At 40.2% G+C, this 25149-nt stretch overlaps 1 protein-coding gene across 3 annotated transcripts in view; it reads right to left on the reverse strand.

The window, feature by feature from the left end:
* RAPGEF5 (Rap guanine nucleotide exchange factor 5) overlaps window positions 1-25149 on the reverse strand; it is a 1983710-nt gene that overhangs the window by 151816 nt on the left and 1806745 nt on the right. For all 3 annotated transcript variants that reach the window (XM_044064607.1, XM_044064608.1, XM_044064609.1), the window contains one exon: window positions 6776-6954. In XM_044064607.1, coding sequence (XP_043920542.1) covers window positions 6776-6954 — 179 coding nt within the window. The remainder of the gene's footprint in view (window positions 1-6775; window positions 6955-25149) is intronic.

Below are 25149 nucleotides of genomic sequence, written 5' to 3' on the forward strand. Positions count from 1 at the left end.
CCATTGGTAAGATAACACTGAATGGTACAGGACTGACAGTGGGGAGGATGAATTCATGGGAAGCGAGTGCTCATAACTTTGCTCTTTAGCTGTTCATTGTAAAGCTTATTTGGATGTGGTTAGTGTTGCTCATTATCAAAGACAACAATGCTCATTTGCGTATGCTGTTAAGACTAAGCATCTTATATACACTGTCAGTTGTACAGTTTACAGAGCCAAGACTGATGACATGCATCTTCAATTTCTATGTTGGTGACTTACGGAGTCACTCATTGTACTAGTGTCCACAATAACCTCAACAGGAATTTTCTTTGATTAATAATCTGCCTAATTCTAGAGATAGTCTGTGGACAATGATACTTTTAAAGGAGTTGTTGATGGCTTTTGCTAGATTCAGTGATGCTGTGATACTAAATTAAAGAAAAGTCAGAGCAGCCTTGATGGCAGATCTTAACAAGGAATCAGTATATTGTTTTTCTTCCGGAACGTTCAGTGGACTGTGAACTTTTTGGTGTGCAATATGAAAGGCAATGTTAAAAGGAGAACTACATATGAGTGAGTTCTGCACTGGCCTGTGCAGTCCTCAAGAAAGTTGATACTTTAATCAGCTCGGCTATGGCTCATCAAAAGGAATGTCAGCTCTGTTTATTATCTACATGATTTTTAAGCCTATGGGTTGTACAGGAATGATGTTTATATACACATCTACCACAAAATTTCATGGAATGTTTGCTAAGTTTGGGGCAACTTTAGTGGCAGGAAAGCTGGAAGTACTGGTGATGACAGTGTGATTTTTGGCACTCCAGAACTCCAGCTCAAAGAAAACAGAAAAGGATGATGTTTATTTTTATAAAGACGCCACACAAACTTTCAAATAAAATGTACTTCTTCAGGCAAATTATAAAACAACAGGACAGGTATTTTTATATGCATAGCAAACATGTGATCAAATTATTTTGCTTCTGGCTGTAATCTCCATTTAAACTAGTGGGCTCTCAGATTAATTGTGAATCTGAATATAGGATATACTATGTTATCTTTACATTCTGTGAGAGTTATTATACAGAAAAGACAAACAGGAATTTAAATAACAGAATTTATGAGCATTTGCATGGAGTTGAGCAGAAGGATGTATTGAATACATTATACAGACATTCTGAAAAATGTGAGAGTTTAAAACAATTATTTGGGGAGTTGGATTGAGCATTACCAGTGGAAAGGGATGGCAGTAGAAACAATAATTTAAATTACAGAGAATGTAAATAGCAAGTGCTACAGAATGAATGGGGGCTAAAGGATTAAATACGAGCATTAAGTCTGCTTTAAAAAGAAAACAAAAAGGTGCATGGCATCACAAGCAGTCATGTGACCAAGAGGATTGTTATTTAAATGGAAGCAAAGATGCATTACATAGAAGTCTGATGAAATCTTTTGATCCATATGAGAGATTTTTTAGACAAAATAACTAAATTCTGGTATTTATTTTACTAAACGTTTTAATATTTATTTATTTTTCATCATCATTTGGACTGGTTGTACTCTTGGGTTTGGAATGTATCTGGTCAATGGAGAAGCATGCTTTATTTTTTCATTGACATTCAATTATTCAAATTAAAAACATTAAAACCTTGAAAGTTCACTAGTCCAGTAAGCAACGCTCTCAAGCTCACATAACACAAGAGCTTTTTTTTTTTCTTGCAGGGAGGCAAGCACCACACACCCATGAACATTACAGTTATATTTATATATGTACACAAATTCCAATATCACACAAATCTGGAGAAGAATGACAGGAAGAAAACAAGGACAACATAACTCTTACTCTTTTCCAAGTCTAGTCACTATGACAAGATAATGGCAATGTTTTAGGTTCGACATTCTAAACATCAATCAACTGTCCAGTGACAAACTAATAGGGCTCTCTTTTGATCATCTATCCACATGCTGCACCCATGGGACCCAATAACATCCCAGGCTGCATACTACATGAACTCAGGCATGAACTTGCAGCACCATTAGGCACCCTAGTCAACCAAAGCCTGAGTACCGGTTTTGTCCCAGCTGAGTGGAGGACAGCTACTGTCATCCCTTTACACAAAGGTGGAGCATCCACCGATCCGGGAAATTATAGACTCATCAGCCTAACTAGCTTGATCTGCAAGGCCATAGAACAGATTATTATGGACATTGACAACCTCAAAACACTTGACCCCGCACAGTTTGGCTTTGTCAAGGGAGGTCATGTCTGTTAAATCTGGTCAACTTCTTTGAGACAGTCACCAAAGCCATGGACAAGGGGAAGATGGTGCACACCTCCTACTTTGACCTGGCCAAAGCCTTCAACACTATTCCCCACTCGGGCATACTAGATAAACTCTCTCAACTAGGCACCAATCCATATTTGATCAGATGGGTAGCAAACTGGCTCACTGATAGAACCCATCTAATTAAAATTGCAGAACCCATCTCAAGCAGTAGACCCATAATAAGTGGCGTACCCCAGAGATTGGTCTTGGGGCCTCTGCTTTTCGGGATATACTTCTCTGAGGTGCAGGCCAAAACCAGTGGGCTATGGCAGATGACTGCAAGCTGGGCGCGGTCATCAATTCCCCGAGAGATGTGGACGTCCTCCAATACGGTCTCACCCAAAGAAATGACTGGTGCCAGAAACATGGCCTCAAGCTGAATGCCAAAAATGCATCATCCCCTTTGGGGAGAGTGACGTCCCCACATATTATCACATTAATAACAACGTCCTAAGCACGCAATCAGTCATGAGGGATTTGGGCACCCAGGTTGAGAGCAACCTAACTTTTGACCACCATGTTGCTTTCGTTCTACGGAAACACTTCTACATGACCCACCTCATAAGTAAGGGCATCTCATTCAGGGACAAGGAGGTCATAGCATCCCTGTATTCTTCCCTTATAAGGCCAATTATTGAGTACAACACCCCCTTCGGCATGTACCTTGCAAAGTGCATGCAGCAGCTGGAGAGACCACAGAGGATCCTCACCAGAAGAATCCAGGGCCTCAAACATCTACCCTACACAGACAACCTAAAAGCTCTGTCCCTCAACTCAGTTTCATACAGACTCCTCAGAGGTGACCTCTGTCTGGCACACAAAGCAATCTCAGACCCCACACTGATGGGACTACTGCATATCTGCAAGTCAAGCTCCACTCAAGTAACCGGCATGCGTGACCTCAACCTGGTCTGTCACATCAATAGGACTTGTTGACAGGACAGATTTGTGTCCCAGAGACTTTCCTGTCCGTAGAATAGACTTCCTCTCTACGTCAAGCAGAGTACCTCATTATCCCTTTTCAAGTGCAACCTGGATAACTGGATGGGAAACAGAAAATACACCCCTGGGATTCCACCTGTGTCCCTGCTGGACAGGGTCTTTGGAAGCTGACTTGGCTAAACTCTTGGCTAGGTTTATAAGGGTCTCAGGGCCAATAGCCTAGTAACTTCATATGATCCTATGCAGTATTATCAAACATAAAATGAGGATGCATACTGTCTTGATACAAATAAGTATCAGCATCCATAGGTTTCCAGAAAAGGAAGGTAGTGTTATTAGCATTACCCAAAAATGATAAAGTAACATGAAGAAGATTAATATTAGTGTTTGACGCATTCAAATTACAATCCCCATAGAAAAAGAAAATTTCAGCATATCTTTTAAACTAAGAATACTCATCCTATGGGCTCATTTCAGCAAAAATAAACATGTTTGCAGACTATCAAACCAATGTTTACATAAGTATCCACTACAGAGTGCCCCCAGCAATCCAGAAATGTGTCTAGGATAAACATTTTGAGATAAAACACCACAAACTTCATTAATGTCCACACTGTGTTAATGCATATATTGGAAAAGCTCAAGTAAATCAACTTAAATAAAAATAAAGGGACTGTTATTCTATAGTCATTTAGTATAACGGTATGCAATGATTTTACTTCAAGTCATAAAACAATCTTTATGTGATGCCAACCATTGGCAAAACGGAATAAAAAAGTCATCACCATCCTTAACATAACCACTGACTTGCATTAGTGTGGATTTCAAAATGTTTAAAAATATAGAAACTGGTTTTGTAATCCAACTGTTACCTGACACTGCAGATCTTATTAAGAGGCTTACAAGAATCTATATGAATTATTGATATACTATAATATTTTGGTACACATGGACACAGAATATGAAAAATTACAGCATTCCTGGTATCACAGATCTCGCCTGTAATAGCCACATTACAAATTGCTACAGTTCACTATTGCTCACTCTTTTTTGTATTCAAATTGCTCTGATGTTATTTCTTCTTGAGCAATTTTCAAGATCATCCATTTTTTTCTATCGTTTTAGTCTGTTTGCTCCTTTCTTCTGAGAATCTGTTCCGCAGCTCAGATTTAATTGAAGCTTTATTATTATCCAGATCTTGCAGATTTCCTCATAGTCTTTCCCCTGCTGTCTGTTGCTGTTCTGTTGTTTCAAAGAGCTCACATACTGCTCTGCTGTGGTTACCTTTTCAAACAAAATGCCCAATTTTTCCTTGAGATTTGAAGATTTAAAAGGAGTCATATGTTGTTTGTTTTGTTACTGCTCACTCATTTTTCCTTCTGGGTTGTTTTCTATTCTCTGGGAACACTATTTATATCCAAATTTCTGCAGGCCCTGTCCAGAGCTTTCAGCTGAAGCAGCTTTTGCTGGACTCTCTAGTGCCTTCCCTAACATTTAGGTGTGCCACCTGTCTTTATTAAAAAATATCCATTTGGAGTTACCCCAGTAACTGGGCAGTCGAGCCAGGTTCAAGATGTTAGGGGATGTAGTTCTGATCAGCTGGTAGTGCAGTACAGGCATGTATTTATGAATGCCAGGGTGGACATTAAATACTGTTTTTGCTGCCAGGACTTAAGCCTTTAACCCTTTATATATAGTATAACCTGAAGAAAGGCAGTTGCTACAGATAAAGCAAGTGGCTTGCTACAGTTTTTAAAGGTAGAAGGCTTTTTTTTTGCTCCTATTTGCAATTGAGGGGCAGACAGGGTATGGCACGAGTTTTTTTTTTTTTGTTTTACCATCCTTGCTGTTGCAGTCTGAGGAAGAACAGGTAAAGCCCTGACTCTGTCCCAGATGACCTAGGATAAACTATCAACTCAAGTGTTACAGATACTGATATGCAAAAGTTGGAGTGATTGGTAGCTTACCCATCTCCAGTTCTTGTCCCCAATATTATTAACTTCAGTTCATCTTTTTTGTACAACAGTAATTTTTCTAGCTACCTAATGCAAGTGTTTTCTTGCTAAAGTCTAATATATTCATCACTATACAGCATTCATTCTCACCAATACTGAAGAATAAAGAAGGGCAATTCTGGTCATCTGCTAGCATGAGACTGCCTTTTCATATACTGTGGCTACTGTCACCATTCAGACCTGTAATGGTTATCTTCTGCCTTATCATATCACTTGTGCTGCTATTATTTTTTTTCTTCTGTAAAAAGTCCTTGCAATATACAGGATATATAGCTTTAAATATTCTAATATCTAGCAACAACTACATTTCATATAATGCACATTTCTTCCAGAAGTTAGTCTGAATGCATACTTCATAGAGGCTAGAAGCCCATCAACAGTGTTTACATTGCTTCCCAAGCTTTCTGACAAACTTTCACGTGTTAAAATGTGTATTCTTTCCAGAGAAAGTTCCAAGTTCTTCACTAGACATATCATTTCTTTACATTTAATCTCTGCATTATGCCTAACGGCACCTTTGCTTTAATCCCTTATGTAACTTCCTGTTTTCTGTGTTATACCTTTTATACTAGTTTGGGCTGAAATTCTTAACACTGACTTGCATGGCTTTCTTTACTGTGCTCATCAGTTGAAAGAACCCTGATCTGTACCAAATCCTACAAATAATCCAGAGGCTTCTCTTTGAGACTAGACAATTACATAAGCCTCCATGCTTTCCCTAAATAAGACACCCCTTAGGCAACCACTGCAATACCTCCCCTTGCAATAAACAGCCCTTAACACAGCTGCCACGCCATGATGTGCATCTGCTAAACTAAATACTTCTCATGTTTTAACATGAGATTACTGTTTGTAGTCAACTGTTTGATCTATTTTCATGATAAGAGCAGTTATGTGCTTGCAACCCAATTTGATATGCTAAACAAAACAAAAATGATAAACTTCCTAGTCTTCATTCCACTCTTATGAAAATGGCTGTCAGTTAGTACAGATGATAAATCCTCTTAACTGTTGTTAATGAGATGTTTCTTTGTAGTCAAGAGTACAGGGTTTGATTCCTTCTACCTCCAGCTGCCTACTGTGTGATTCTGAGCAAGTCACTTAACCAGAGGGCGCTTTCAAGTTATCCTGAAAGTAATATATCTGTGTCCAGTGGACTTACCCAGTTAACAAAACATATAAAATAAAAATGTTATTGACTGAACCCTGGGATGTGTTGTGCAGGAAGTCAAAAACTGAATAATTATTCTTTTCACAACTGTATATGTTCTTTTTATATAATAATGCAATAAAAGTACATAATGAAGGGATTTCATTTACACCCGTATATTAGTGTCTAAGTACTGCACATTCTGCAAGTTTGCCAAGGTGTTTCTTTACACAGCATTTCAAATACTCGATAAGGAAAATAATCACACACTTCTCCCTTTATTACAAATGCTCAGCAAGCAATTACAGCAGGATTTTACTTAAAATGCATATAGACTTGCGTATTTTTGACTGTTCACTTACTGAGCAGCAGCCTTAATGAACTTCTTCACCATCTGTACTCGTTTACACAGCTGATTGCACAGCAGAATCTCAGTGGCGACCCAGAGCTGAACTTCATTGCATCGCTGAAGGAGAAGGTTAAGATTAGCAGTCTTTCCTCCACTGCTTTGGCTGCTAAAGATGTAACAGATCAGGTCTTGCTGCAAAAAAAAAAAAAAAAAAAAACAAGTTTGTAATGATACATCAGAGAGAGCAAAGTGTGTGTGTGTGTTACTCACCATAACAGCAGGCTCTGAAATCATCTAGATGTATGCTGCTGAATTCCTAGCTAATGTCCAATTGGCTTGATGAACCCCAAGTGGCCAGATACTCTTAAGCAGTTAGCCCTTCCAAAGGGGAATCTCCCACCCACAGCATTCCATACTAAACTGCTTGGATTCAGAGCGGCATCCTAATTCAGCAATAACTCATAACTGGGTGTGGGTAATGGGTGGATTTGCCGTCAGCTGGTGTGGTTTGATAATGACGGCTTGCACAGTACATCACTGCTCTTTAAGAGAAGGAATGAGAATGTCCGTTGCTGAGTTTTTAGGACTTCTAATGTTAGTGCAAGAAACCTGGACAAAGTCTAACACAATTGGGGGAGGGGGACTGTACTTCTTTTATAAGCTTAGAAAGTTACTGGAAAGAAAGGTTTTGCATTAGTGTGAATTTTCTGAAGAATATGAAGCCTAAACCAGGACTGTCTGCCATAATTTAATGAGTTCCAACCCCCAGTGGCTTGCCAAAGAACTACTTTTTTTCCTGAGGAAAAGTTCAAAACTACGAGGCAAAAATAATGACATTCTGAGAAGATCTGGACAGCTGAAAGGCATGAGAGTCATCTGAGATTTAAGGAGGGACAGAGCAGAAATGCAAAGAAAATCAGGTGTGCTTCCATTTCTTTACTTTTGCAGAATCTACCTGATTTTTCTTGCATTCTGATCTGCCTTCAGTAGCATATTCCAATAGAAAAGTTCACCTGAGTAATATTTTAGCAGATGGACTTTTTTCTATTGGTATATGCTCGATTTACAATGAGCACTCAGCATGCATATTTTTGAATGACAATCAGCTGTTATTATATAATTAAGGTTTATATTGCTCTACAGAATGAAAGAACAGCTCCTCTGGCAAAATAATTGAAGAAATACAAATTATTAACCTACACGTTTAATTTAAGGGGAAAAAAACATTCACTCAGTCATTCTTCAATTACTCACCTCACAGAATTCAGGGTCCTAGGACTACATAGAATCAAGGCAGAGAAATTAACCCTTACCAGTGTGTCAAAACATCAATAGATGGAGAGAGAGAGACAGACACACACACACACACACACACACACTTTAAAGGAATGTCAACTCACCTAAGGCATATCTTTGAGATATGGGATGAAATCACAGTGTCTGGCAAGAGCCCATAACAGCACAGAGAGGATATACAGACTACACACAAAAAGGCACCCCGGCTAAGAACCAAACTGGAGATCTAAGCACTGTGAGGCAACATTGCGAATCACTGAGACATCCTGATACTAAATGAGATAAATAAAACATATTAAAATGCTTGCATCCAATTTCAGCAACAAACCAACTAGGAATAAGAAAGAAAGGAAGTAAAACAGCATACCAGTAAACAAAGTGAAGTTGTTTTTATCACTATCATTGGAAATAAAATGACCCAATCCAGCCACTGGGGATGCACAAGCCGGTGCATTTCTTCCTGCCGGTCCCAAGCCCAGATAAATGAGGGGGGTTATGTCAGGAAGGGCATCCGGTGTAAAACCTTTGCCAAATGACATATGCAGACAACAAAACAGATGATCCACTGTGGCAACCCCTAACAGCTGAAAGAAGACAACAACGATTGGAAATAAAATTACCCCTATTCTCAATAGTAATATAAAGGCAATGACATGAACCTGGGACTTGGGGATCTACTATAATACCTCACATAACTGTATTATTCCGCAGTGGTACAGTGGTAGCGTTGTTACCTCACAGCAAGAGGTTCTCCCGTTCAATTCTCGGCTTGGCTTGGGAGTGCCTTCTGTGTGCAGTCTGCGTGTCCTCCCCGCGGTTGGGTAGCGTTCGAAAGACATGCATGCGTAAATGGGCGTGCTTTCATTGAAAGTTGGGCATCGAGCTGGCACCGCGGCGTTTTGTAAAAATCTACTGCCAATCATTAGAGGACCGGAGTTCCACTGTGGCGACCCCTTACCAGGAAAAAGCCGAAAGACAAACAACCACCACCTCACATAATTGTATTCTAGACCTTATTACTAATGAGTAAAACAGTAAGCAGTTACATCTAAACAGCCCAGACACAGAGGCATAACACCAGTGCAACCAACCATACAAAAGTACATATGGGACATAATGCTATCTCATCTCTGGACTGACAACCCATTTATGGACATGTAAAGAATTCACAATTACATCATATGCTTATGGAGAAGCAGAGTACTCAGTATTACATCACATGCTTATTGACATGTTGAGTACTCACTATTACATCACATGCTTATGGACACGTTGAGTACTCACTATTACATCACATGCTTACTGACATGTCAAGTACCCACTATTACATCACATACTTATGGACATGTTGAGTACTCACTATTACATCACATGCTTATTGACATGTTGAGTACTCACTATTACATCACATGCTTATGGACATATTGAGTACTCACTATTACATCACATGCTTACTGACATGTCGAGTACCCACTATTACATCACATACTTATGGACATGTTGAGTACTCACTATTACATCACATGCTTATTGACATGTTGAGTACTCACTATTACATCACATGCTTATGGACATATTGAGTACTCACTATTACATCACATGCTTATGGACATGTCGAGTACTCAATATTACAACACATGCTTATGGACATGTTGAGTACTCACTATTACATTATGTGCTTATGGACATGCCGAGTATTCAGGGTCTATATCACATAGTCAAAGTTACGCAACTTCGAACACCTAATGGTTGAACCATTATGTTCAAAGTTACATAACTCTGATTACTTTAAAAAAAAAAAAACACAACGGACAACAAAATAAACTGTTGTAAGCAGGGGGGCAAGCCCCCTGCACCCCCCCACACCCCCAGCTACTTAAAAATACCAACTCCGAGATCACACCACATTGAAGTGCATGGAAACCTCGGCCTATGGAGATTTCCATTCACATGCTTGAACTTTTACAAATTTGAACATATGGTCTCGACCATATGTGGTTCGAACTTGTAAAAGTTTGATGACGTGATAGGAACCAGAGTACTCACTATTACATCACATTGTTATGGACATGTTGAATACTCACTATTACATCACATGGTTATTGACATATCGAGGACTGTCTATTGCATCATGTGCTTATGGACATGTTGAGTACTCACTATTACATCAGATGCTTATTGACATGTCAAGTACTCACTATTACACTATGTGCTTATGGACATGTCGAGTACTCACTATTACATCACAAACTTATGGATATGTTGAGTACTCACTATTACATCACATACTTATTGACATGTCGAGTACTCACTATTACATTATGTGCTTATGGACATGCCGAGTATTCAGGGTCTATATCACATAGTCAAAGTTACGTAACTTCGAACACCTAATGGTTGAACCATTATGTTCAAAGTTACATAACTCTGATTACTTTAAAAAAAAAAAAAAAAAAAAAAAAAAAAACACAACGGACAACAAAATAAACTGTTGTAAGCAGGGGGGCAAGCCCCCTGCACCCCCCCACACCCCCAGCTACTTAAATATACCAACTCCGAGATCACACCACATTGAAGTGCATGGAAACCTCTGCCTATGGAGATTTCCATTCACACGCTTGAACTTTTACAAATTTGAACATATGGTCTCGACCATATGTGGTTCGAACTTGTAAAAGTTTGATGACGTGATAGGAACCCGAGTACTCACTATTACATCACATTGTTATGGACATGTTGAATACTCACTATTACATCCCATGTTTATGGACATGTCGAGTACTCAGAATCATTTAAATCTTATTCTCCTGCTTTGGAAAGCAAACAGAAAACCTGGCCTAAAATTCTGCCCCTAATATATATCTTTTTGGACTAAAAAAAAAAAAAAAAAACTCTGCCTTTGTTGAAAAATATACAGATCTCTTTACAAAAGCATGCTATTTGGCACCACCAAAAAACTTATAAAACTTAAAAAAAAAAAAAAAACACCAGTGTCACTCAATATTACTACCCTTTGGGGCACACCAATAAAAACAACCAACTTCTTCAAATACCTTGGTTTGTGGTTAAACCAGTCACTAACATTTCATACTCATACTTGGAAATCAAGAGCAAAAGTTAACTCACTTCTCATTTGGGCCAGAAAACTCTCAACCTACCTACTGTTATAGGCAAAGAGAGTCCTTACAGCCCAACTTGAACATGGACTACCCATACCAGTCACAGCCTCTAAGAAAAAATCCCCCACACTGTAGACTATAAAAAAAGTCTGTTGCTTTATCACTAACTTAGCCTCGTTTCACCCTCAAAAAAAGACAAATCGCTCCTAATGCAGAAGAGAGTACACCTTCTACTAGGCTCTCTTATCTTCAAACTTCATCAGCCTAACTCATTTCCATCACTTGCTACCACACGTTATACTAAACATACACACAAACACATTGCAACCTCTCCCAAACAAATACCACAAACCAGACTACACTGAACCAACCAGTTTTTCTCTATCTATACTCCTAAAACATGGGAATCCCCCCACTTAAAGGAGCTACAACCCCCACAACAGGCTACATCACCTAAAGGACTCTCAACAAAAACAAAAAGTTGAGATCCTTCATCAAAACCTCTAAAGCTAGCTATGAAGGCAGAATTGGGGCAGACACTAAAAACAATCACAAAGGCTTCTACAGTTATATTAAGAATCTCCACGGCAATACCCAGATTTGCTCTGAGTTACTGCACAATGGTACCTCCTATACTGAGCCAATAGATATTCCCAACATACTGGCCGACATATTCAGTGGTAACTATTACCCCCCCCCCCCCAAGGAGCAATCACTATACCAGAAGAATTCCAGGCACCCAGCATTACTGCAGCATAGGTTAAAGCTGCATTGTCCAAGGCCAAGAATACAGCTTCCATGGGACCCGACAATATCCCTGGCTGTATTCTGCATGAACTACAAAGTGAACTGGCACCACACCTGTGTGCCCTGTTCAATCACAGCCTCACCTCAGGCTTTGTCCCTACAGAAGGGTGCACTGCTACAGTCATCCCCTCTCCATAAAGGGGGAGCGACTACAGACCCTGGGAATTATCGCCCCATTAGCCTGACGAGTCTGATATGTAAGGCTATGGAGTGCAACATCATAGATCTAATTAACAAGGATACAGGGAATCTCCAAACTCTGGATCCCATGCAATTTGGTTATGTGAAGGGTAGATCATGCCTGCTCAACATGGTTGACTTCTTTGAGTCAGTCACTAGAGCTGTGGATGAGGGCAAGCCAGTTTATACAGCCTACCTCGATTTGGCCAAGGCCTTTGATACCATTCCCCACTCAGGAATTACTGATAGTTCACCAAACTAGGCATCAACCCCTACATCACTAGGTGGGTTTCAAATTGGCTCACAGATAGAACCCACAGTGTGAAAATAGCAGACTCCAAGTCAGACTGCCGACGAGTCATGAGTGGAGTTCCACAGGGATCGGTCCTGGGTCCTTTCCTGTTTGGCATCTACTTCTCAGAAGTCCAGGCCAACACAGAGGGACTCTGGCTGACCAAGTTCACCAAAGATTGCAAGCTGGGAACCATTATTAACTTTCTAAGTGATGTAGACATCCTACAGAAAGGGCTCACTGAGTCCAATGACTGGTATCGAAACCATGGCCTTAAGCTTAATGCCAAAAAATGCGTCGCCATTCCCTTTGGAAAAAACTCAATTCCCACTAATTACCACATTGATGGTAGCCCACTGAACACTGAAGGAGTTATAAGAGATCTGGGGACACAGGCTGACAGCTACTTCTCCTTCAACCACCACACTGCCACTGTGGTCAGAAAGTCCTATGTAGCACATCTCATTATGAAGGGTTTTGCATCCAGGAAGAAAGAGGTCATCATCTCTCTCTACTCTTCCCTCATTAGACCAATCATGGAGTATAATGCCCCATTTGGCAAGCACCTCACTAAACACCTGCAACAGCTGGAAAGGCCACAAAAGTACCTCATGAAGAGGATCCTAGGCCTTAAACACATGTCCTACATGGACAGACTCAAAAAACTCCAGCTTTTCTCCGTCTCATATTGTCTATTAAGAGGTGATCTCTGCTTGACTTACAAGCCATTTCTGACTCAGCCCTGTTAGAAATGTTAAACCCAAAGAAATCCCAATCCCTCTGCACCACATGCTCCAGAGACCTCAACCTCATTACCACAATCAACAGAACATGCTGGAGGGACAAGTTCATAACCCACAGACTGCCCATGCTCTGTAATAGACTTCCCATACAACCTCATTGGCCCTTTTCAAGAAAAATTTTGATGATTGGATGAGAAATAGTAAGTTCACCCCGGGGATCACTCCAGTGGCTCTATTTGATAGAGACACCAGGAACTAATTGTAGCATGATGCCAGGGCACTTCTGTGGGCTAGGCTTGTAAAGGCTCCAGGGGCCATTGGCTTAGTACACACCTATGAACCTCTAACCTTATTCTCTCTCAACTAGTAACACCTCTTAACTTCATCCCTACCCTTCTGTGCTCACACTCTTATTACCCCCACAGCAGTCCCACCATAATGCAAACCTGAAATATCATGTAAAATTGTTGCTACTATTATTACTGTGCAGTTTTTATGTACATTACATACCTCTCAACTGTACAGATTTTTGCAGAATGTCCAGATTTTTGCCTCATATATTTGGTCTGTTTCTCATAAAAAATGTTTTTTTCTGGCAAATCATTAAGGGTTGACGTCAGAAAATAATGACAGACATTTGAGTTTCAGACTTCATACCCTTCAGAAAATTCATGCTAATGCAAAATCTGTTACTCTATCAATTTTTTAAGTTTGTAAGAGCAATATTTAAAAAGTGTCCCTTAGTCCATTTTTCCCCCATTACGATGCAGCCGTGGTGGTGCAGCGGTAGCATTGTTGCCTCACAGCAAAAGGTTCCCCATTCGATTCTCAGCTGGAGTGCGGGGAGTGCCTTCTGTGCAGAGTCTGCATGTCCTCCCCGCGGTTGGGTGGGCATTCGAAAGACATGCATAAATGGGAGTGCCTTCGTTGAAGGTTGAACGTCAAGCTGGCACCTCGGCCTTCGTGAAAATTTACTGCCAATCATTAGCGGACCGGAGTTGTGCTGTGGCGACCCCTAACCGGGAAAAGCCGAAAGACAAACAACAACAACATTATTGAATGTTTTGTCAAAATTTCTTGCTCTAAGACGTTGAGAGGTATGACAACATACTGCCTCTCTGTTACACTTTCTTCTTTGTGAATTAGTACCACCAAATGGTTAGTTGTCTTCAGTGTACTATCCCAGTAACAAATGAAAAATAGAATAAAAATAAACTATATTTATGCATTAAATCCAGATGTCCTCATTGTTGAAATCACTACTTAAAAAGTTATTCAAAAGAGAGACTTCAAATCTACAGAAGTTGCCGGTTTACAAAAAGGATAAAGCCAATTTTTGTGTATTAAAATTCAAATCCTGGGCAGAAAAAGGGTTTCATTTAGTATGCCTGGAATACAAAATACCCAAGCAACTCAGCTGTAAAAGGAGAAGCTATAACAGAGAAAACAGACAAGTAGAATGACTAAGAAATGCAAAAGGCTAGAGGCAAAGAAACTGGTCAAAAATTGCAAAATCTGAGAAAAACATCAAGAACAATCCATTCCATTTACATAGCATCAAAAGGAAATAGTCTTCCATTCTGATAAATAAGATTTTCTGGCCTAAAAACACACAGTGTCTTAAGGCAGATTAAAATAAAACTCCTTAGGAAACGAAAATAAGCTGTAAATCCTCCAAAATGCGAGTTTGAAGGATTTCAAACTGGGATAAAAAACCTGGGTCTATATTAGATGAACGAATGATCAAAATGTGGAGTACAACATACTCAACACACTTTGATCGATCGTTCATCTAATCGAAACCTAAAAACCCTGAAAAAAAAAAAATCTAAAGATTTTGTTCATCCCACACCTTCCCTATACTAACATACAACACACACACACACATACAACCAATGCATACAAACCCCTACACACTCACATCATTCAAAAACTTAAAAACCTACACAAACACATCTACTTTTAAAACAAAGTGGGGGGCTTCACCCCCCACACATCCCGATAGCCCTCCACACCCCCGCTAACTAAATATACCAACTCCGAGATTACTGTACATTGGCAAAAGGGCAATTTCCCGGTAATCGCAAAGTGATTTCTTACACAAGCGATTACTGGGAAATTTCCCTTTCCCCAATGTACAGTGACCTCGGAGTTGGTATATAAAAGTAAAGCAGCCTCTTACCGAGCCATTCCAGACAGTGTAGCATGTTTACGTCACAGACTACACTCACTAGCAAGGCCGACTAAAACATTTTGGAACTCCACATTTTGACATTTACAGTCTCCGATTACATGAATGTTCGATCAAAGTGTGTCGATTATGTTGTACTCGACATTTTGATCATTCATTCATGTAATATAAACCCGAAAATATTACCCTGCAGCATATTCTATAGATACTGTGAATCACTGGTGGAGGACACATCTGATTGTCATATTATATAACAAAGAGAAAAAAGGTTCTTTCAGAAAAACAGGGATCAAACTAAGATTTCCTTTCTCCATTTGGTAACATTTTCTGAATGAATAGGACTGGAGTGACTGCATTAAACAGGTTTTAAGTCCTGTCTACAAGTCAAAGACCTGGGGCCAACACTTTGCAATGAGGTACCTTTTTTTTGTTCCCCCTTGGACCTCATCGTTACCAGCCAGGCCCACAAGTGCCCCACATCCATGCATGGTTTACAGGCTACTCTCCTACCCTACTGGACATACTCCAGTTTGCTGGAGTTTGGTCGGATCGAAGGGCATCCTGGGGCTCATTTTGTCTTTGCTTCCATCTGAGGGAATTTTTTTGTTTATGGCCTAACCACTTCCTTTCCCCACTCCTCAAACTCATTGATTACATCTGAGGGCAACTCTCCTCTTGGGATTATGTCTCCCCTTAACCAGCATATTAATAAATGCTCTCACGGCTACTATGGGCATGCCCGTCTCTTCCCTACTGCTCTGTCAGTTACCCAAGCAGGCAATTGAGCCCTGGTTCCCTGGGACATAGTCAGGGCCTTATCCCTCTACATCACCAGAGTAGATTTGTGATGAGGATACTTGATACAAAAACAGGTGACTACTAGCTCTGATGAAATGGAAACTGATGACCACCTGTCCACAAATCTAAGCGGTCTGGTATCTGACCACGCTCCAATTTTGGATCAACAAAACTGATCTGCTGATAGATTTTAATAGGTGCGAAGATGACAAAGGATGGAGACAGCTTGGACCGATGTTTTGTGACAAAACTAGTTTCCAAGGTATCACTGTAGGCCTGAACAACCAAGAAGAATAAGACTATTTATTCGGACACCAAATTACTGTTGCGCTGTCTGCCACAAGACTTTCCTGCTGCATGCACTGCTGACACATGCTGATGAACATTTTTAAATGGGATGGGGTTAGGGGTCCTGGATTTTTAGACTGCAGAAATAGACTCCCCAAGCTAGGTTTGACACATCTTCCAATACAAAATTTAAAGAAGATACTTTCCAAACTGGTTTCCTTGGACTGGTCTGGACTGAATTTGCAGATTTTACCAGTTAGCTCTGACTCAGAAAGGAATTAATATGAGAAATCCCTAAAATAAATAATTCAAGATTCTGAATCCATAGATACAGATGATTTTTTCTTAAATGAAGGCTGGCAGATGTTAGAATCTTAATGGATGAAAGCAAGAACACTGTGGTCTTGAGAGACATCCTGGCTGACATGCCTGCATCTGAATGACAGTCCACTGCAAGTGGTGCAGCCTATAGTCTGCTTTGTGACAGAAAAAATAAACACCTTTGGCAATACTGAATTCAAGCTGACATCTGTTCTTCCTTTCCTGGGAAGGTTTTAAATCTTGCTTTTCTAGTTTGAGAGTCAACCAGATAGAACAGTAAAGAACTGTGGTCTTAAGGTACCAGAATGCAAATCCCGAACAGCCTCTATGAGACAATAGTCTAGTTAAGGGTAAATATGAACAGTAAAGGTTCTGAGAGAAGCAAGCAGTGCAGCTAACCACTTGAGAAGCAGTCTTGCAGCAGTTGCAAAGTCACATGGCACAGAGAAAGATCAGAAATGCTCATTTCCAGCTATGAACCTTAATTTTGTTAAGACAGATTTTGGGTTACCATAAGTAATCTGGATAAGAACCATTTTCCCCTTTCTTGCACAGAAACAATCTGAATAGCCTTTCTGTAAAATAATTGGAAGACTGAGGGAGAAGAGTTAAAGGTATTAAGCCTGGGATGTTATTAAAAAAACTCTATTAGATAACTTATGGAACTATCTGTCTTACCCATTTTTCAATGTTATCAGATCCCAATTATAAGCAGAGAAAGATGGGCATTTTCTTAAATGGAAGAGAAACATGTTTTGGACTGTTCACAAATATGAAATAATCATGTAGACCCCAGCATTGGTTTTCCCCTGAAAGAAATCTTGAACCTCTGAGACTTTTACTGAGATATTTGAAACTGCCTCCTTTGTTTACAATTTCTGAAACTGTAGGCAGCAGACATCAAACATATGAAATTATTAATGAAGCCAACTTCATCTAAAAGAAATACCACTTCTCTATTATGTTTACATACACCAAACAAAAGGAAAATATATATATATATGCATCAGGTAGTTTGCTGCTTAAAACTACCATGCCAATACTATTTCATTAAAAAACAAACAAAAAAATGATATATATATATATATATATGTATGAACTTATTTTGTAAGTAATACTAATTCGCATCACTATGGATACCCGACTATGAAGACCACTTAAACATATTCCATTCTCACATTCTCATTCCCAATATATATTTTTTGTAGGTGAACCAAATAGTAGATGGTGGTTTTAATAAGGGAAATATATCAGCATTAAAACACAGACGTAATCATACATTGACATCTTAAGGATGCTCTTGTAAACAAAGCACAGCAACATGAGATAAAATATTCTAAGCAACAGTGTACCACTTAACATAAAGAAGAGGAAATGACAGATCTGGATTCATTGTATAGGATGATAGGTGAGTTGACCATTTGAATTGGGTAACTCCATTTCTTTGATTCCACTCTTAACACACCTCCATTTTCTGCCTGTCATTCTTAACTCAGCCATACTTCCTTTTCTAACATTCTCTCCTCACACTAACCCTATCCCTCCATAAGTATTTTGTAAAATACTGCAAATTTGTATACACTACCATAACTAGCCTACAGTGTATAATTTTATTCTACTAAATTTATCTATGTACCTACAATTTATACCAACATAATGTATTGACTTTTGCTCATATTGTGATGTAACTTCGATTTTTGTCTGTATTTTTTAAGTGTATTTTTTCTTTTTTTCTTTTGACTGAGCCTTAAAATTGTTCACATAGACTAATGTAAACCCTATTTAACAAGGAACAAATAAAATAAATTAAAATAAAGTCTGTTGAGTTTTCTCTTCTGACAAATTTCTGGATTACTCAATGAAAACCACAAAACTGAAAGCCATCCTGAATAAAATGAAATGGTTAAAATAACTTTCCATCAAAAGGACTAATTTTGTTGTTTGGGGGGGGGGGGGGGTCACTGCACCTTAGACAACAACAAACCTCCACAGTGGCCTACTTTGAGGGAATTGTTATTCAGTCAGTTGTGTTTTACCACACACATGCCCACTTTGGGACTGCACAGTTCCTATTTGGATACATAAAGCCATGTTTGGAAAATTGTGTACCAACCATGGTCAAAGGCAGAAGCTCTGCTGGTGTAAGTCATGTTAGCATCTGCCAGGCAAAAGGCATGCCAAGACCCTGCACTCCTTGGTCAGACCTCCCAAGCACAACTAGAAAGACAAAGAGAGGCAAAAATATAAATTTATATATTGACACCTGCAAAAAAATCCACGCACTCATACTAGATGGAGAGGCCATATTAAAACCAAGGAATGATGGGATGGAAATAATTAGCTATCTCAAGGGACTTTCTTACAGATCGCAATATATTGGAGTGTGTATCTGTTGCATCTGACTTTTGAAGGCTATCTAGCATGGGTTACTGGCTAGACAAAATTCTAAACAACACAAAGGAAACGTATCTGGAAGGTCAAAGACAAAGTATACAGGAGCATGTTAAAAGGCAAAAGCATTATTCATAGGTTCATAGGTAAGTACTAGGCTATCTGTCCAAGGGCATGTATAAGCCTAGCCAGAATGTGTTCGCTTTCACCACCCCTTTAGATTAGTTCCCTGTGCCTCGGTTCAGCAGAGCCACTGCAGTGATCCCCGGGGTAAATTTTCTGTTTCCCATCCACTCGTCAAGGTTTCTCTTGAAGAGTGTTCTTGAGGGGCTCTGCCTAATGTAGAATCCTGTTCCAAAGCATAGGGAGTCTCTGGGACAGGAATCTATCCCTCCAGCACACCCTATTTATTGTTGTGGTGAGGTTTAGATCCCTAGAGCGTGTGGCTCTTGGGGATTTTTTTTTAGGTGGAGCATGTCCATCAATTCTGGGTTGGACATGGCCTTGTATGTCAGGCAGAGATCACCTCTGAGTAAGCGGTATGCAACTGAGTACACCTGGAGTTTCTTCAGTCGGACTGCATAGGGCATATGTTTGAGGCCAGTAATCCTCTTGGTGAGGTACTTCTGTGGTCTTTCCAGCTGTTGCAGGTGTCTTGTAAGGTACATCCCAAATGGGGTGTTGTACTCTATGATAGATCTGATGAGTAGAGGGGCACAATAACCTCTTTTGTTCTAGATGCGAACCCTTTTGCGATTAGGTCAGCCACATAGAAGGATTTTCTAACCACCTTGCCAATATGATTATCAAAGGAGAGCTTACTATCTACTTGGGTCCCCAGATCCCTTATTACAGTTTCTGTATTTAGGGGACTACCACGTATGTGGTAGTTCCCGGGTACTTTGTTTTTTCCAAAGGGGATGAATATGCACTTTTTGGCATTTAGCTTGAGGCCATACTTTTGACACCAGGTGTTCATCTCAGTGAGACCCTTCCGGAGGATGTCTGTATATCAGCTGGAGAGTCAATTACGGCCCCAGTTTGCAGTCATCTGCGAACTTGGTTAGCCATAGTCCTCCTGAGCTTGCCTGTACCTCTGAGAAGTATATACCGAACAGGAGGGGTCCCAGGACTGAGCCCTGGGGGATGCCACTTGTAACTGGTTTAGAGTCGGACCTAGAGCCTGCAACTCCCACTGTGTGGGTTCTATGAGCCAATTGGCAACCCATCTCGTGACATAGGGGTTTATGGTCAGGCTGGTGAGCTTGTTTATAATACCAGAATGGGGAATGGTGTCAAAAGCCTTTGCAAGGTCTAGGTAGACTGTGTGGACCTCCTTTCCCCTCATCTAAAGCCTTGGTAACCGTCTCAAAGAAGTCCACCAGGTTTAGGAGGCATGATCTGCCCTTAAAGCCAAACTGGGTAGGGTCCAATGCTTGAAGGTTCCCAGTGTCTCTGTTAATGAATTCCATGATGATGCACTCCATAGCCTTGTAGACCAGGCTAGTCAGGCTTATAGGGTGATAGTTCCTGGGGACTGTTGTGGCTCCATCTTTGTGGAGTGGGATAACTGTTGCTGTGCGCCACTCTATGGGTACATAGCCTGTAGAGAGGCTGAGTTTGAATAGTGTGTTTAGGTGAGGGGTTAGTTCATTTTGGAGCTCATGTAAGACACAGCCTGGGACAATGTCTGGTCCCACTGAAGCTGCATTTTTGGCTTTGGATAGGGCTGTTTTAACCTGCGTGTCAGTGATTGCCGGGGCACTACATTCTTCTGGTATGGTTATTGGCCCTTTAGGGGGTGAAGTTTGCACTAAACCTGTCTGCCAGAATGTTGGCAATATCAGTCGGTTCAGTGTATTTTGTGCCATTCTGCACTAACTCAGAGCAGATCTGAGAGTTTCCACTTAGGTTCTTGATATAGCTAAAGAACACTTTGTGGTTATCTTTGGAGTCCTTGGCAATTTTTCTTTAGAAGCTAGCCTTGGATAATTTTATGAGGGATCGTAGTTTCTTGCTGATACTAATCAGGGATGTCTTTCCTTCTTGGGATTTTACTCTTTTCTGCACTAGTTTCCTCCTCCTATTGTATAGCCTGTTTATGGCAGGGGTCCACCAGACTGGTTTCCTTTTCTTGGAAGAATGAGTCTTGGTTTTGCTTGGGATAGCATGATCCATGCATTCTTGCAGGTGCTCATAGAGTGCCTTTGTAAGGGATTCAACAGCTTGGACAGCATTGTCCTTTAGCATGGGGGTTGTGAACCTTTCCACCTCGGTCTTAAGTAACGTGAAGTTTGCTTTTGAAAAGTTTTCCACGGTGGTTTCCTTGATTAGGGGTGGGGGGGGCAGAATGTGGATATCCAGAGTGATTAGTCTATGGTCTGATCTAACCAGTGAGGGTTTGACCTCCGGTGTAGAACACCGGTCGCCCATGTTGGTGATGACCAGGTCCAATATGTTGTCACCTCTGGTGGGGATGTTGACCAGTTGATCCAGGGCATTCGAGTTTATAAATTCTAGGAAGTGTTGGGAAAGGTTGGTAGTACTTGAGTAGTTCTCCCAGCTAATGTTTGGGTAATTGAAATCACTCAATATTAGGGCATTTGGTAGGACCTTCATATTTTCCAGTGTCTCCAGAAATGCTGAATGGAGGTCCTGGGTCATGGTGGGTGATCTGTAGCAAGCTACAATTTGAATTGCAGTTTTGCCCGTTGTTAGTTTCACATGGATGATCTCTGAGGCATTGTGCTGTGCCACTAACCTGGAGGTGTGGGTATCCTTGATGAACATGGACGCACCCCGCCTTTTGGGTTTCGTTCCGGGTTCTGTGGCCGAAAAGTATGCTATGAGTTATAGCCTGGTAGTGCTGGGGTGCTCTCTGGAGCCTTAAACCAAGTTTCTGTTACTGCACAGATATCGATGTTCTCCATACTGAGGCCACTTCCGAAGCACCAAGATGTCAAAAGAGGCATGATTCCTGAATAACAGTCTAAGCAATACTGGTTTCTAGAAGTTAAAAACAATAACTCAGTACATTCTTGAAGCAGCTCCACACCTGCTATAGCAGCCTTTGAGTGAGTTTTTCGCAAATGATAGTTAACTACCTGGTAGCAAAAGAAGATAAAGTCAGTGGTCTGTTGGAGAGGATCTGATTAGTTATGGAAAGTTACTCCTTACTCACAGCAAAGGAGACAACTTGTCTGTCTTCCTGAACTCATGCATCCTCTTTAGGAACAGCATGACTTTGCAGTGTACACCAAGACTATTGAGGTTTCTTTCTCTCATGGATTACTCCCTTGTAAGGAAATTGGGATTAATGTACTGGTTTAAGAACAGCTCTGATAACAGCATCAGGAAAAAATGTAATTAGTTCTAGCAGACGTCTGCCTCTTGTTAAAGAATACATACATGTAAGGGCTTGCAATGACAGGTAATGGCAATCAAGAAAAGAATCTTCTAGAAATGAACTTCAGATTCACTTACTTAGCTAGCTGGTTCAAATGGGCATGGGAAAGTTAGTAAACAAAGGATGAGAAGTGGGTCTTCAAAGGTGGGTGAAGAAGCTGACCCTCTCTTGGGGTACTGCTTAACAAGCCAGTACTGTGCCACATTCCTGTCTCCACAAGTTCATAATATACTGAGATGGTTGAAACATGCACAAGTCAGATGGGCACCTCAGACAGAAGAGAATCACCTGCTAGCCAAAAAGATGAAGATGAGTTGTAATCTCCTCTGAATTTTACTAACAGGTATAGAATCAGAAGGAAATGTGGAAGGATATACAGGAATCTTAATCAACACTGAATGGAGAATGCCTCCACTATTAACTTCTTCTTGTCCATCTAAACCAGCAATAAGTGGGCATGATTACGATCACATTCTCTTATGTGACAAAAATATGACAGTCGGAGGTGCTCCACCTCTGGAGGGCCATGGCAAAGCAGGTGTCCCTTATCCTCAACTCCTAATGTGGACTGGAAATACAACTTTGAAACCCTACCAAAATATTCAGTTCTTCTAGGACATGAACAAATGAAAATGATATGGCCCTCTGTCAAGCATCCATTACATCTGCATTTTTTTAAATTTCTCCAGATGTTTTGAGTTTCCATTATCATGACATGGATGGACCCCATTCCTGAGTCATGGTATGATTAGAGCTGAAGAAATTAGTATTGCTTCAGTCTTTGTTGATTGCAAACAGTACTCTTCTCAGGCCCGCAATGTAACCAGAACTACCACCTCCTGCAATTCATACGGGGTTATACATATTGGTGGCATACTTAAGTTGTTGTGTCTTTCGGCTTTTCCTGGTTAGGGGTCGCCACAGCGGAACTCCAGTCCACTAATGATTGGCAGTTGATTTTTACGTGCCGAGTTGCCAGCCCTGACGCACAACCTTCAACGAAGGTACGCCCATTCATGCATGTCCCCAGGCAGAAGACGCTCTGAGAATCGAACGGGACAACGTCTTACTGTGAGGCGACAGTGCTACCACAGCAGCACCACCGCAGTACTTAAGTATGCTTGAAAATTCCTTTGTATTAGTCCTGTTGTGTTCCTGCTACTATTGAAACTGTCTGGGTCTCTCTGTTCCACGTTACTCCAGGGCCATATTCCAGGAGACTTGCTATCAGTGTAAGTGACTTAGTGTGGTGTAAGCCTGCCCTGATTCCAAAAGACTTCCTCTGTGTAACTGACTTACTCTGGTGTTAGGACTATCTATAAGGCAGGCTTAAACCAGAGTAAGTCACTCACAGCAAGAGGAAGTCTTTGGAATCAGGGCAGACTTAAACCAGAGTAAGTCACTTACACAAAGAGCAAATTTTTTGAATCAGTGAGGGTTAAACCTAAGTAAGTAACTTATACCAAGGGCAAGTCTTTTGAAATCGGGCCCCTAATTTTTGCTTGCAAAACCTGGCATTTTACGTCTGAGTCACTCAGTACATAAGGCGCTATTAATCACTACTTCCAACGATTAATGCTGCTTTAGTCCCTTCTTTTTAGACTGCTATACTGGGTCTTTTTACACCTATTTTGTTTAATGCTGGCATTGGGTGACCCCATGTGATCTGAATTTCACTATCAATAATGCTTTGCATCCTTCCAATGCTTCTCAGCTACTTGTAAATTTTTTAGTGTTTGCACAATCCCTGAAGCAACAATACTAGCACATTACTGTGCCTTTCATTATAGAGTATACTGTAACTAGTAACAAGATGTGCAACTATTTCCAGTTGTGCATTACAGAAGTTGCATTTGTCTATTTCTTCTTTTTTTATAAACTTTGCAAGCTGATGTGTAACACAGTCTGCTGTCTCAGGCTGCTATTACTAGTCTTCCTGCTTTTGGTTTGAATTCACTTCTCTTCATCATTCATGTGCCATCTTGATCAACATGTGGTTGTTTCAGTTCTCTATACTTGACACTGTAATTGTGGGCTGTCTATTCCTTTTTGGTCCCGTTTAATCTTCTGATTTCATATCTCATTTTTCAGCTTCTTACTATTTTTTAACTACTCTATCCATTCATTATCTGTTATATTCATCAGGGTCTTCATAAACACTTCTCAAAATGTACTAATTTATTCTTATTTTAGGGGGTAACTGTTGATTTTGCTTTGTTTCACAATTTTCTAAAAAAAAACATTTTTGGGTCATCAATGAATTGTTTGTTTTAACTTTTCCTTTATAATTGTCTGCATACCTTCCAAGTTTTTCTGCTTGTACTGACATTTTTAGTTTATTATTGGAAATATGTTATGATAAATTCTGATCTGTTTTGATACTGTGAGTTACTTTTACCACATCACTCTAAGTTTTTCATGATCTGTTCCCTTTTCTGTATTGTTTTAACAGGGATACTTGTCTTATTTGCTTACTACTTTTCCCTATTTTGATGTTTCCATGATAACATTGTACTTATTCTCTTCCTTCCCTATCTTACTCTATAATTTTGTGG

Source organism: Protopterus annectens, chromosome 3.part0 (assembly GCF_019279795.1).
Source record: "Protopterus annectens isolate FY-2018-M chromosome 3.part0, PAN1.0, whole genome shotgun sequence".
In the NCBI taxonomy this organism is placed as follows: domain Eukaryota; kingdom Metazoa; phylum Chordata; order Ceratodontiformes; family Protopteridae; genus Protopterus; species Protopterus annectens.